At 42.2% G+C, this 14,455-nt stretch overlaps 1 protein-coding gene across 1 annotated transcript in view; it reads left to right on the top strand.

The window, feature by feature from the left end:
* The window catches only part of LOC144505480 (glutamine--fructose-6-phosphate aminotransferase [isomerizing] 2-like), a 61,726-nt gene that overhangs the window by 22,357 nt on the left and 24,914 nt on the right, over window positions 1–14,455 (top strand). The window contains exons 5-9 of the mRNA XM_078231598.1: window positions 3,295–3,353; window positions 3,446–3,580; window positions 4,490–4,551; window positions 6,346–6,425; window positions 8,402–8,522. Coding sequence (XP_078087724.1) covers window positions 3,295–3,353; window positions 3,446–3,580; window positions 4,490–4,551; window positions 6,346–6,425; window positions 8,402–8,522 — 457 coding nt within the window. The remainder of the gene's footprint in view (window positions 1–3,294; window positions 3,354–3,445; window positions 3,581–4,489; window positions 4,552–6,345; window positions 6,426–8,401; window positions 8,523–14,455) is intronic.

Genomic DNA, 14,455 nt, shown 5'->3' with positions numbered 1-14,455 from the left:
CATTATCCCTAGTCCTGGACTCCCCCACCATCAGGAACATTCTTTCTGAATCTACACTATCTAATCCTCGTATAACTTTATAAGTTTCTGAGATCCCCTCTCGCTCTTCTAAACTCCAATGAATATAATCCTAACTGACTTAGTCTCTCCTTGTATGACAGACCCGCCATCCCAGGAATCAGTCTGGTAAACTTTTGCTGCACTTCCTCTGTAGCAAGAACATCCTTTCTCAGATAAGGACGTCAAAACTGCACACAATACTCCACATATGCCCTCACCAACGTCCTGTACAATTGCAGTAACACATCCCTATTCCTGCACTCAAATCCTCTCGCTATGAAGGCAAACATACCATTTGCCGCCTTTAATGCCTGCTGTACCTGTGCGTTTACTTTCAGCGACTGATGCACGAGGACTCGCTGAGTATCCACCTTTCAATTTGCACTCATTCAAATAAAGCTCTGCCTCCCTAGTTTTGCTACTGATGTGGATATCCTCACATTTATCCACATACTGCATCTGCCATGCATGTGCCCACTCATTCAGCCCGTCCAAATCACACTCAGTCATCTCTGCATCCTCCTCACAGCTCACCCTCCCACCCAATTTTCTTTCATCTGAAAATTTGGAAATAATACATTTAGTTCTTCTTCCAAATTATTAATATATAATGTGAACAGTTGGGGTCCTAGCAGAGATCCCTAATGTACCCCACTAGTCACTGCCTGCCAATCGGAAAAATACCCATTTATTGCAACTCCTTGCTTTCGATCCAGCTCAAGACACCACCCACAATCCCATGTACTTTAACTTTGCATAATAGTCTACTTTGTGAGACCTTGTTGAAAAGCTTCTGAAAGAATAAATGAATCACATCCACCAGTTCTATTTGGTCAACTCTTCTAGTTACATCCTCAAAGAATTCCAATAGATTTGTCGAGCATGATTTCCCCCTTGTGAAACCATGTTGATTTTGTCTGATTATACCACTACTTTCCAAAAGCTGAGTTATGCAATCGTTGATAATGGACTCTAGCAACTTCCACAGTACTGATGTTGGGCTCGCTGGTCTATAGTTCCCTGTTTTCTCTCTAATAATTAATATACATTGTGAATAGCTGGGGTCCTAACGCTGATCATTGCGGTATCTCACTGGTCTCTGCCTGCAACTTGGAAAAATGTCTGTTTATTCTTACTCTTTGTTTCCTGTCTGCCAACCAGTTTTCTATCCACCTCGTACACTACCCCCAATCCCATGCGCTTTAATCTCTTATGTGGGACCTTGTGGAAAGCCTTCTGAATGTCCAAATAAACCATGTCCACTGGTTTCCCCCTCATCAAATCTCCGAGTTACATTCTCAAAGAATTCCAAACGATTGGTCAACATGATTTCCCTTTAAAATCAAGTTTACTGTCTGATCCTGTCACTGATTTCCAAGTGTTTTGCTATTAAATCTTTTATAATGGAATCTAGCATTTTCCCCACTACCGACATAAGACTGACTAGTCTATAATTCCCTGTTTTCTCTCAACCATCCTGTTTTTGATTGCTGTGAACCAGCCTGGCTCAACCTCTTTTGGGCTATTTGACCTCGACCACCATTTGGCCCCATCCGACCTGGCAAGGCCCTGCCGCCCAATTCCTGCTCTAACTACCTCGTCGAATGGTTTTTTTAAGCAAAAATAGATTTTTGAACAGTAAAGGAATTAAGGATTATGGTGAGTGGGCGGGTAAGTGGAGTTGAGTCCATGAAAAGATCAGCCATGATCTTATTGAATGGCAGAGCAGGCTCGAGGGGCCAGATGGCCTACTCTTGCTCCTAATTCTTTTGTTCTTCTGACTCTCCCAGACCCACCCAACTCCCCCAACCTGACCTTGCCAGCCTATCCACCTGCTACCATACTCCCTTACCCACTTCCCTCACCAATCCTACCCACTTTTATTCACTTACGAATTCTCACAGATTCATTCACGCATTCGTACAAAAGAACACTAAAAAGCTGTTTAAATGCCCCAGCTTTTCAGTGTGTTCATGAACACTTACTAGAATACGGCAGCTACTGCCATGAAAAGAGGCCTGTCTTCCCCAACAACCCACCACAATGACCAAGCAGTTTTATTGAAGATGCGCTCTGCATTTCTGAAGAAACATAGAAAATAGGTGCAGGAGTTGGCCATTCAGCCCTTTGAGTCTACACCACCATTCAATATGATCAAGGCTGATCATGCATTTTCAGTATCCCACTCCTGCTTTCTCTCCATACCCCTTGATCCCTTTAGCTGCAAGGGCCACGTCCCTCTTGAGCATATCTAACGAACTGGCCCAAGCAGCTTTCTGTGGTAGAGAATTCCACAGGTTCACAACTCTTTGAGCAAAAGTAGTTTTTCCTTCTCTCAGCCTTCAGTGGCTTACGCCTTAGACTGTGACCCCTAGTTCTGCACTTCCCCAACATCGAGAACATACTTCCCACATCTAGCCTGTCCTGTCCTATCAGGATTTTATATGTTTTTGTGAGATTCCCCCCTCATTTTTCTGAATTCCATTGAGTACGAACCCAGTCAATCCAGTCTTTCTTCATATGTCAGTCCGGCCATTTTGGGTATCAGTCTGGTATTGACTGAAGCCATGATCAGAAGTCCTGACCAGAAATGCAAGAAACGCAAAGCTCCAGCGTGACACAGACAAGTAGGAGTGGAATGGCAATCAAATATTGGTTGATGTTTCCCAGAATATGATGAATTGGTAATCCAATTGCACGGACAATTGCATTTCTGACAGCTATCTACAGAATGGCATCAGTAGAACTTGGCGATAATACACCTGTCTGTCTGTCCAAAGATAATGAATGAGATAGATAAATCATAGAAAGAGAACAGCTAATGCTTTTTTTGGAAGTTCAACATTTTTTCAATATTTCTTTCCAAAGCTCTGCCTGGGAAATCTGAGTATAAATTGTAGTTTACCTTTCATTAGCCTGACATAAAGACGGCTAACCCAGCACTCCCCAGGAAGTGAATCTGGGATCTTGCTCGCTTTGAGTGTAACAATCCATCATGGGAACACTATATAGGAAATTAATCCAAACATTGAATAAGGGGAAACTTCTATATTTCTGTCACCAGCATCCTGATATGTTATCAAGGTCAGTAAATCATTGTGTATAAGGCATACAAGGCAGAATTCATGTCCTATGATTTTGACTCATCATTGAGTTTTAAAGATGATACTTAAATTTGTGTGGATTTGAAGGATTGACCACTAACAGTAGTAACAGCGCTATTTTTGTTTTCAGAATTTGTGGTAGTTCATAATGGAATTATCACAAACTACAAGGATCTAAAAAAATTTCTGGTAAGTCAAATTGTTGTAATATCTTGAAATTTAATGCAAATAATGAAATTTGTTAATTCTCTCATAAACCAAGATGGCCTTTTCAATTTTAGGAGAGTAAAGATTATGTGTTTGAATCTGAGACTGATACTGAGGTGATCCCTAAACTAACTAAGTACATGTATGACAACAGAGAAAGTGAAGATGTTAGATTTTCAACCTTGGTGGAAAGAGTTGTTCAACACCTGGTGAGTTGCAATTAATTCTGACATAAAAAACTTTTGACGATTGTTTAATGTATATGGGCAAAGGAAAAATAATGGTTACTTAAGCAGCCAAAGCATTCTGATCCATATACCCTTGAATACTATTTGTATATTATATAATTGAATTCCATTACTTATAAGCTGGGCAATGAAAAATTGGTATATTTCATGAATAGAAAGCCAAAATGTGCAATTTATAATATTTTATGATTTAGACGAGCGTCAGATATCCCATTCAAAATAACATTACACGCAGGCTTAAGTGTTTTTTACTGAAATCAAATTGCATTTACTTAATATATCAGTGGTTTCAGTTGGTATTGCATTTGATCAATTCTGAACAAAATTTGAACCTCTGGCATTTATGCTGCCATTATTTGAACATTTGACACACACTTTCTTGAGATGAGGGCTGTAACTGCAATTTCTAAGATGTCATTTTTGGCTACCATGCTGCCATACCATTGTGGTTGTACTGACCATCTAATCAAAATCTAAGTAGATGACAGTAAGAAAAGTTTCAACATGTTATTTTAAATTGTGTATTTATTTTGAATAGCTGTACAAATAGAAAATTTGCATTGGGAGTCTGATTCACCTAACTTTGAGGCCTCCTGTTTCTTTTATGTTGACTACAAGGCTCCTGTAGTTTTCTGGAGACTATTTTCCTGAAACTTGTGCCAATAATGTCTTTTTACTTTGTGAATATTCCTCTGAAGGTCAAGAAATTATTTTTATTTTTTGCAAGAGAGTTCTGATCATTGTACACAACTGTACTGAGATTGTACTCTTGATTTTTCTAATCATTTTTGTGCAGTGATTAAATCTGACACTTTAGCTGGCATTAAAATTATTGAATGACAGAGTTTACATTCGTTGTTTTACTTGCAGGAAGGAGCATTTGCAGTTGTTTTCAAGAGCCTTCATTTCCCAGGTGAAGCTGTTGCTGCTAGGTTAGTGAATGGTTATGTTCTCTGTAAAAATTACTATTTGAGCTTCTTGCTCCGAGCAATGAGCACTGTTGTGCTACCAAATAACTTGTCTTTTCAATGTTTGCTTCTTTGCAACCTATTTAGGAATGTTTATTATATTACAGTTTTTAGTCTACTGTCTGTTGGATTTGGATTAGCATGAAGCAGCTCAATATTGAAATAGCCAGATTTTGTATATAAAAACAATTTTATTATGAACAATTTTAGGTAAATTAAAATGCATGGCCATGGTCAATAATACTATATGCAGCTCCATTTTCTCTCCCAGCCAGTACTAATAAGGTTATGAATAGATCCAATTCTACAAAATTTTAAATGCAATTCTTGTTCAAATTGAGGTTCCTTTCTAGCTGTTGATAAAGAATACATGGGACACTTGAGTTAGAGAGCAAGCAAAATAAGTTAACATTGAGCACTGAAAAACATCCTTAAATGAAGTATGTAAGTATGTAATTTTCTTTTAATTAAAATTCCCTGATTTATTACTAGCTTATAAAAGTACCAGTTTTAACAGCCATGGGAAGTTTTAACTCTTGGTCCTAATCTGTAAGGCTCCTGTCATTCTCCCAACCAAGCCCAGTAGTGAGCGATAGGTGGTCCTAGATTTTGGTTGGCAGAGTGTTGCCTGAGTCCAAACAAAATGTTTTTTTTGGCAATCAGGTAAGTGGCTGCAAGAGGATTAGGCGACCAAAACATTTAGGGGATGGGAAGGGAACCTGAGGAGACCCAATATTTTCTTGCAAAGCTCAGCAGAGTACCTCCCACAGATCAACAAGTGTTTGCCACCAGGCTGACATGGCAGGGAAACCATGATGACTTCCTGATACTGGACTGAGTTAAAATTGCAGTCAGACCCAAAGACATTATCATGTCCCAATCTGTATATTTTAAAGCAAGATCCTCCTGCAGATAACCTGCTTACTTGCTCAAAAGACCAAGGGTGGGATTTTATGACTCTTCACCCCAGTGGAATCTTCAGGTCCCACTAAAGTTAACCCCCACAATGGATTCCCCAGTGGCGCAGCAGGCAAACCATGCAAAAGCCTTTAGACTTTGGGATGGGAAGATCTTGGCAGTGGCCAACGGCTTGCCCCATTGGCCACAGTGGAGGGCAGTTGGGGAGGTGGCACAGGAAATCCCAGCCCAAGTTAAAATTCTGATCAGAAAGATCGAAGAGGGTAGGTTACCACAGTTTTAACTGTCTGAACACAAGGGAGGAGTTAAAATCAATCCTAAAGTTTATACAAGAGAATTCCAAACTAGGCATCACAATTACCTTGCAAAAATCACCTGAAGAATAGATTTAGCTATGAATTAAAGGATTTTTGAAATGGCATTTCTCTCCATACCGTTACAGGATGAGGAGCTAATGGTGTATAGTGGTATTATCACTGGATTAGTAAGACAGAGACCCAGGGTTATGCTCCTGAGGACCTGGGTTTGAATCGCACCATGTCAAGTGGTGTAATTTGCATTCAATAAAAATCTGGAATTAATAGTCTAAAGATAGTGAAATCAATTGTCATAAAAGCCCATCTGGTTCACTAATTTCCTTTAGGTAAGGAAATCTGCCATCCTTACCTGGCCTACATGTGACTCCAAATGCACAGCTCACAAGAAGTTAAACAGTCAGAACTTAGGACAATGCAGATATTAGACTATAATATTTTGTGTGAGATTTATTTGCTAATAGATTACAGTTATGCTTGAATTCTCATTTACATGTTTAAGTTTATTTTTTTTCATTCTCCTTAGAAGAGGAAGCCCACTGTTGATTGGTGTTCATAGCAAGTGCCAGCTCTCTACTGACCAGATTCCAATACTGTACCAAACGCGTAAGTTGGCCATTAGTATATGGATCAGTCAAGGAACGTCTGAGGATCGTGGGATTATATTCATTGGAGTTTAGGAGGTTGAGGGGAGATCTGATAGAAACTTACAAGATAATGAACGGCTTAGATAGGATGGACGTAGGGAAGTTGTTTCCATTAACAGGGGAGACTAGGACGCGGGGGCACAGCCTTAGAATAAAAGGGAGTCACTTTAGAACAGAGATGAGGAGAAATTTCTTCAGCCAGAGAGTGGTGGGTCTGTGGAATTCATTGCCACAGAGGGCTGTGGAGGCCGAGACGTTGAGCGTCTTCAAGACAGAAATTGATAAATTCTTGATTTCTCGAGGAATTAAGGGCTATGGGGAGAGAGCGGGTAAATGGAGTTGAAATCAACCATGATTGAATGGTGGAGTGGACTCGATGGGCCGAATGGCCTTACTTCCGCTCCTATGTCTTATGGTCTTAATATCTGTTCCAAAGTAAGCAGCTTTCTTGTATTCTTAATTGACCTCTGCCAAAAGACAAACAGAATCTGATTTTTGTTTTAGCCAGTGCTTGAGGTGTTTGGTAAATGGATACATATATTTTGGTCTGAGGCCAAAGCATTAGGAGTGATCAGAAATATAATTTAAAGTTGCTGTAGTGGAATCATTAATTGTGACTCCATTCCAAGATTAAATCAACCTGGCGAAGACTGATTTGTAAGTTTCCTCTTCAGTTTTATTGATTGACTCATAAGAGATCAAATTGACATTGAAAAGAAACTTGCATTTCAGGATGTTCCAGATTGCTTCACAGCTAATTACTAACTTTTTGCCAAATGTGTTTTTTATTCATTCGAGGTACGTGAGTTTTTAAATTCAGTTCCAGGATGTAGGTATTGCTGGCTTGGTCAGCATTTATTGCCCATTCATAATTGTTCTCGAGGACGTGGTAGTGAGCTGGCTTCTTGAACCACTGCAGTCCATGTGGTATAGATACACCCGCAGTACAGTTAGGGAGGGAGTTCCAGGATTTTGACCCAGTGATGGTGAAAGAATGGCAATATATTTCCGTGTTTGGTTGGTGAGTGGCTTCCAGGTGGTGTTGTTCCCCTGTCTGCTGCCCTTGTTCTTCTGGATGATAGTGGTCATGGGTTTTGAAGGTGTTGTCCTAAGGAGCTTTGGTGAGTTCCTGCAGTACATCTTGTAGATGGTACACATTGCTGCTACTGTGTAGGTGGCGGAGAGAATAAATGTGAATGGGGCGAAAAGCAAGTGGGCTGCTTTGTGCGGGATGACATTGAGCTTCTTGAATGTTGTCAGAGCTGCACTCATCCAGGCAGCTGTAGACTATTCCATCACGGTCCTGACTTGTAAATGATGGGCAGGCTTTGGGGAATGAGGAGTTGTTACTCGCGGCCTCTGACCTGCTCTTGTAGCCATAGTATTTATGTGGCTAGTCCAGTTCACCTTCTGGTCGGGATGTTGATAGTGGGGGATTCAACAATGGTAATGCCATTGAATATTAAGGGGCAATGGTTAGATCCTCTCTCATTGGATAATGGTCATTGCCTGGCACTTGTGTGACACGAATGATACTGTTGTAACGCAAGAAATTTTGCCAGCCAATTTGTACAGAGTGTGGTCCCACAAACAGCAATAAGATAAATGACCAAATAGACTGTTCTAGTAGTTGAGGGATAATAATCATCTAGGATGCAAGGAGAACCCCCTTAATTTTCTGCGAATTGAGCCTTCAGATCTTTTATGTGCAACTGATGGGTTCTACAGATCCTTGGTGTAACATCCCATCTGGAAGACTGCAGTATTCAGAAATGCACTGCATATTGCCCTTTGAAACTTTCACAACAAAATCTTGGGCTGTGTAATATCATTTTGTATTTGTTACTTATTTTATGAAGGAGCTTCTTACTTCCATTGTGCTTACAACAAAGACACTGAACTAAATGATTTACTCAAGTTCTTTTTATCCTATAGACAAGAATAACAAAAATGGGGGTGCAAGCAAGGCACACCAAATTGAGACAGAAAATCTTAAGTGCCTGCATCCTACTGGAGAGGAAAAATCTGTTGAATTCTACTTTGCATCTGATGCAAGGTACGTACAAATGTTTGTTCATATTTTTTTGAAAATTCCACTTGTAGGGTGGAATTTAATGACCCCCCCGCGGCCTGGGTGTGATCATAAATTTCAAGTTCAGTGACATGGCTGAGATCAGAAAATGTTACCGGTGGGAGTGGCTGGAAAATTCCAACCGTAATTAGTACTCATGGCTTGCTAAAGATGACATGAGTTGGCATGCTAATAAGTCAACCAAAAAAATCAAATTATTGACCTGAAGCAAAATCAGTTTTTCTCTTCACTGATGCTGCCTGAGCTACTGAGTATTTATGACACTTTGTATTTTTATTTGTTTCAGATTTCCAACATCTGTACTATTTTACTTCAGTATATGGTTGTCTGTGTCTATCCTTCATGTTGAGTTTGCTATTAACCATATGTTTGTCCCATCACTTTTTAAAGAAATTAATTAGGAACATTCATATGATGTGAGAAAAAAGTTTTTCACACAGCGAGTTATTTGATTCTGGAGTACAAGTTTGGTGGAGACAGATTCTATCGAGGCATTTTAGAGGATGTTTGATGTTTACTGGGCAAGGGTGGTGGAAAAGACAAGGTTATGGCACTAAGTCATGATGCTCATTTGGAAAGTCGGTGTAGACACGATGGGCCAAATAGCCACCTGCACCTTAAAAATTCAGTAATTAACTATTTTTCTAATGCATTTGTTTTATAGGCACATGCTCTGTAAAATAGTGTTTTTATTATCCTTGAACTTCACTGTGACTTATAGATTTTACTTGGATAAATTAAATAACCTGTCTATATTGGTTTTATATAATCCTATTATCAGTTTAAAGGCCTGGATCATCTCCATCATCTTTTCTTCTTTAAACATCATCTAATAGTTTTGGCAGATGTAAACATTGCTTGCTAATATATTCTTCACTGCTATTAAGCCTTGGACCGGTAGCTCACATTTATCCAACATTTTCTGTTCAAATGCTAGCCTATGATGTTGTTTGCTTTGAATGTGGCCCGGTTAATGGTTCTGTGGAAATGTTTTCCTGGATTGGGGTGTCCTGGTACAAGAATCACAAGAAGTCAGTATGCAGATACTGCAAGTGATTACAAAGAACAATACAGCACAGGAACAGGCCCTTCGGCCCTCCAAGCCCGCGCCGCTCCCCGGTCTAGGATTGAATCCTGAATCCAGGATCCCAGCCCAATTTTCCAGCCTATCTACATACTAATATCCTATCCACCGAGCTGTCCCTCACAGCTACGATGCTTTGTTCATCACAACCTATTAACTCACCCCCACCCCCCCATTCCAGACCATGTGATCTCCAGGGAGAGGCGAAAACCCAGAGTGAAAACCCCAGGGCCAATATGGGGGAAAAAAATCTGGGAAATTCCTCTCCGACCCCCTGAGGCGATCGAAACGAGTCCAGGAGATCACACTGGCCCTGATCGGAAAATGCTTCCCAACCCTATTCATTTCCTCTTCCACGAACACCATATGAATTCCCTGCCCCCGAGACAGGTTCCCAACTATCCGCAGTCTCGCTCTGTACTGGCACCAGCAAGATGATCATAGAATGAAGCCTTGAAACGAGAAACAAAGAACAATTAGCCCGCGCCGCTCCCTGGTCCAAACTAGACCACTCTTTTGTATCCCTCCATTCCCACTCCGTTCATATAGCTGTCTAGATAAGTCTTAAACGTTCCCAGTGTGTCCGCCTCCACCACCTTGCCCCGCAACACATTTCAGGCCCCCACGACCCTCTGTGTAAAATATGTCCTTCTGATATCTGTGTTAAACCTCCCCCCCCCTTCACCTTGAACCTATGACCCGTCGTGAACGTCACCACCGACCCAGGGAAAAGCTTCCCACCGTTCACCCTATCTATGCCTTTCATAATTTTATACACCTCTATTAAGTCTCCCCTCATCCCCCGTCTTTCCAAGGAGAACAACCCCAGTTTCCCCAATCTCTCCTCATAACCAAGCCCCTCCATACCAGGCAACATCCTGGTAAACCTCCTCTGTACTCTCTCCAAAGCCTCCACGTCCTTCTGGTAGTGTGGCGACCAGAACTGGACGCAGTATTCCAAATGCTATACATCTGCAACATCAGACCCCAACTTTTATACTCTATGCCCCATCCTATAAAGGCAAGCATGCCATATGCCTTCTTCACCACCTTCTCCACCTGTGACGTCACCTTCAAAGATCTGTGGACTTGCACACCCAGGTCCCTCTGCGTCTCTACACCCTTTATGGTTCTTCCATTTATCGTGTAGCTCCTCCCTACATTATTCCCACCAAAATGCATCACTTCGCATTTATCAGGATTGAACTCCATCTGCCATTTCCTTGCCCAAATTTCCAGCCTATCTATATCCTTCTGTAGCCTCTGACAATGTTCCTCACTATCTGCAAGTCCTGCCAGTTTTGTGTCGTCCGCAAACTTACTGATCACCCCAGTTACTCCTTCTTCCAGATCATTTATATAAATCACAAACAGCAGAGGTCCCAATACAGAGCCCTGCGGTACACCACTAGTCACAGGCCTCCAGCCGGAAAAAGACCCTTCCACTACCACCCTCTGTCTTCTATGACCAAGCCAGTTCTCCACCCATCTAGCCACCTCCCCCTTTATCCCATGAGATCCAACCTTTTTCACTAGCCTACCATGAGGGACTTTGTCAAACGCTTTACTAAAGTCCATATAGACAACATCCACGGCCTTCCTTCGTCAACCATTTTGGTCACTTCTTCAAAACACACCACCAGGTTAGTGAGGCATGACCTCCCTCTCACAAAACCATGCTGACTATCGTTAATGAGTTTATTCCTTTCTAAACGCGCATACATCCTATCTCTAAGAATCTTCTCCAACAACTTCCCCACCACGGACGTCAAGCTCACCGGCCTATAATTACCCGGGTTATCCTTCCTACCCGTCTTAAATAACGGGACCACATTGGCTATCCTCCAATCCTCTGGGACCTCACCTGCGTCCAGTGACGAGACAAAGATTTGCGTCAGAGGCCCAACGATTTCACCTCTCGTCTCCCTGAGCAGCCTTGGATAGATTCCATCAGGCCCTGGGGATTTGTCAGTCTTTATATTCTATAACAAACCTAACACTTCCTCCTTTGTAATGGAGATTTTCTCCAACGGTTCAACACTCCCCTCCGAGACACTCCCAGTCAACACATCCCTCTCCTTTGTGAATACCGACGCAAAGTATTCATTTAGGATCTCCCCTACTTTGGGCTCCAAGCATAAGTCCCCACTTTTGTCCCTGAGAGGTCCGATTTTTTCCCTAACAACCCTTTTGTTCCTAACGTATGAATAAAATGCCTTGGGATTCTCCTTAATCCTGTCTGCCAAGAACATTTCGTGACCCCTTTTTGCTCTTCTAATTCCCCGTTTGAGTACTTTCCTACTTTCTTTGTACTCCTCCAGAGCTCCCTCCGTTTTTAGCTGCTTGGAACTAACATACGCCTCTTTTCTTTTTGACCAGTCCCTCAATTTCCCTGGTTATCCACGGTTCTCTAATCCTACCCTTCCTATCCTTTTTTACAGGCACATGCTTGTCCTGTAGCCCTAACAACCGTTCCTTAAAAGACTGCCACATACCAGATGTGGATTTACCCTCAAACAGCCTCTCCCAATCAAGAGCTGCCAATTTCTGCCTGATCCCAATAAAGTTAGCCTTCCCCCAATCCAACACCTTACCCTTGGGACACCACTCATCCTTTTCCATCACTATCCTAAAGCTAACAGAATTGTAGTCACTATTTGCCTCATGTTCCCCTACCAAAACTTTGAAGACCTGACCAGGCTCATTCCCCAGTACCAGGTCCAGTATAGCCCCCTCTCTAGTCGGGCTGTCTACATATTGTTCCAACGAACCCTCCTGTACACATTTTACAAATTCCTCCCCATCCAGAGTCCCTGCCCTCAGCGATTTCCAGTCTATACCAGGGAAATTGAAGTCTCCCACTACAACAACCCTATTTTTCCTGCACCTATCCAGTATCTCCTGACATATCCATTCTTCCACTTCCCTTGGGCTGTTTGGGGGCCTGTAGTACACCCCCAACATAGTGACTGCGCCTTTCCTGTTTCTAAGCTCCACCCAGAGTGACTCGTTACACGACCCCTCTGAATTGTCCTCCCTCTGCACCGCTGTAATATGCTGTCCAACTAATACCGCTACTCCCCCACCTCTTTTGGCCCCTCCTCTGTCTCGCCTAAAACATTTGTACCCTGGAATATTCAGCTGCCAGTCCTGTCCCTCTTTCAACCAAGTCTCTGTCACCGCAACCACATCCAAATTCCTCGTGCGCATTAAGGCCCCAAGTTCGTCTGTCTTACCTGCTACGCTCCTTGCATTGAAGTATAAGCACTCCAGACCTCCAGGCTCAGTGAGGTCGTCCTCCCCCAGAGTGCTCTTCTTCTTTGCCAGCCTTGTCCCAGCCCCAAGCTCGTCCCCAGCCTCCACACTTATAGACCTAATAGTTTGATCCCCACCCCCCTGCCATACTAGTTTAAACCCCCCCGAACTGCACTAGCAAAGCTCCCAGCCAGGATATTTGTGCCCTTCCAACTTAGTTGTGACCCCTCCCTCTTGTACAGGTGCCATCCTCTCCTGAAAACTTCCCATTGATCTATGAAAATGAAGCCCTCCCTCCTGGACCAGTCCTTTAGCCAGGCATTCATTTGTACGATTGTACGATTTGTATGATTAAGAAGGCAAATGGAATGTTGTCGTTTATTGTGAGGGGAATGAATTGTAAAAGTAGGGATCTTTTGCTATAATCATATGGGGTATTGATGTGACCACATCTAGAGTACTGCGCACAGTTTTAGCCGTCTTAATTTAAAAAAAGTTCAGTGAAGGTCCACTCAACTGGCTCCTGGGACGCAAGGGTTTTCTTATGAGGAAGAATGGGCCTCTACCATTGGAGTTTAGAGGAATGAGAAGCAATCTTGTTGAAACATAAAATCCTGAGGGATTTGATGGGTAGATACTGAAAGGACCTGTCCCCTTATGGGACACACCAGAACTCGGGGGCCAGATTAAAAGTAAGATATCTCCCATTTAAGATGGGGAGAATGTTTTTCTCTCAGAAGGTTGTGAGTCTGTGGATCCCTCTTCTCCAGAGAGCAGTGAAGTAGGGTCATTGAATATTTTTAAGGCTGAGTGAGTTAGATTCTTGATTGACAAGGGAGTAGGAAGGAAAGTGGAGTTGATGCTGCAGTTAGATCAGCCATGATCTTTTTGAATGGCGGAGTAGGCTCAAGGGACCAAATGGCCTCTGCAGCTCCTAATTCGTATGTTTGTCTGTTTCATTGAAAGTCGGATCTGATTCTATAGGGCACTATTAGATACATAACTATATCACTTCTCCAAAAACAGTTTGTATTTGGGATAAAACTAAATTATAAAAGTGCTTTAAAAAAAGTAACTATTGTGTTCAAAATAGTCAGCTTGGTTAAGGCATTGGTGGCTCAGTGATTAGCACTGCTGCCTCACAGTGCCAGGGGCCTGGGTTTGATTCTGGACCCGGATGACTGTGTGGAGTTTGCATATTCTCCGAGTGTCAGCTTAGGTTTCCCCTGGGTGCTGTGGTTTCCTTCCACATTCCAAAGATGTGCCAGATAGGTTGGCTGTGCAAAATTGCACCTTAGTGTCAGGGGAACCAGCAGGTTAAATAGGTGGGGTTGTGGGGATAGGCCTGATGGGATTGTTGACTGTGCAGGCTCAATGGGCTGAATGGTCTCCTTCTGCACTGTAGGGATTCTTTGATTCTGTGAAGCTCTTAAATCTGATGTTTGTGGGTTTTGTGGCACAGAATCTAGGCTGAACATTAAATTCAGTACTGAAAAAGTGCTACACTGTCAGAGATGCTGTATTTCCAATAAGTTTAAATTGAGGCTGTGTATATTCA

The sequence above is a fragment of the Mustelus asterias genome, chromosome 16 (assembly GCF_964213995.1).
Source record: "Mustelus asterias chromosome 16, sMusAst1.hap1.1, whole genome shotgun sequence".
Classification (NCBI taxonomy): Eukaryota; Metazoa; Chordata; class Chondrichthyes; order Carcharhiniformes; family Triakidae; genus Mustelus; species Mustelus asterias.
Note: the sequence above shows the minus strand (reverse complement) of the source record. Positions and strands in the feature narration are given on the sequence as shown.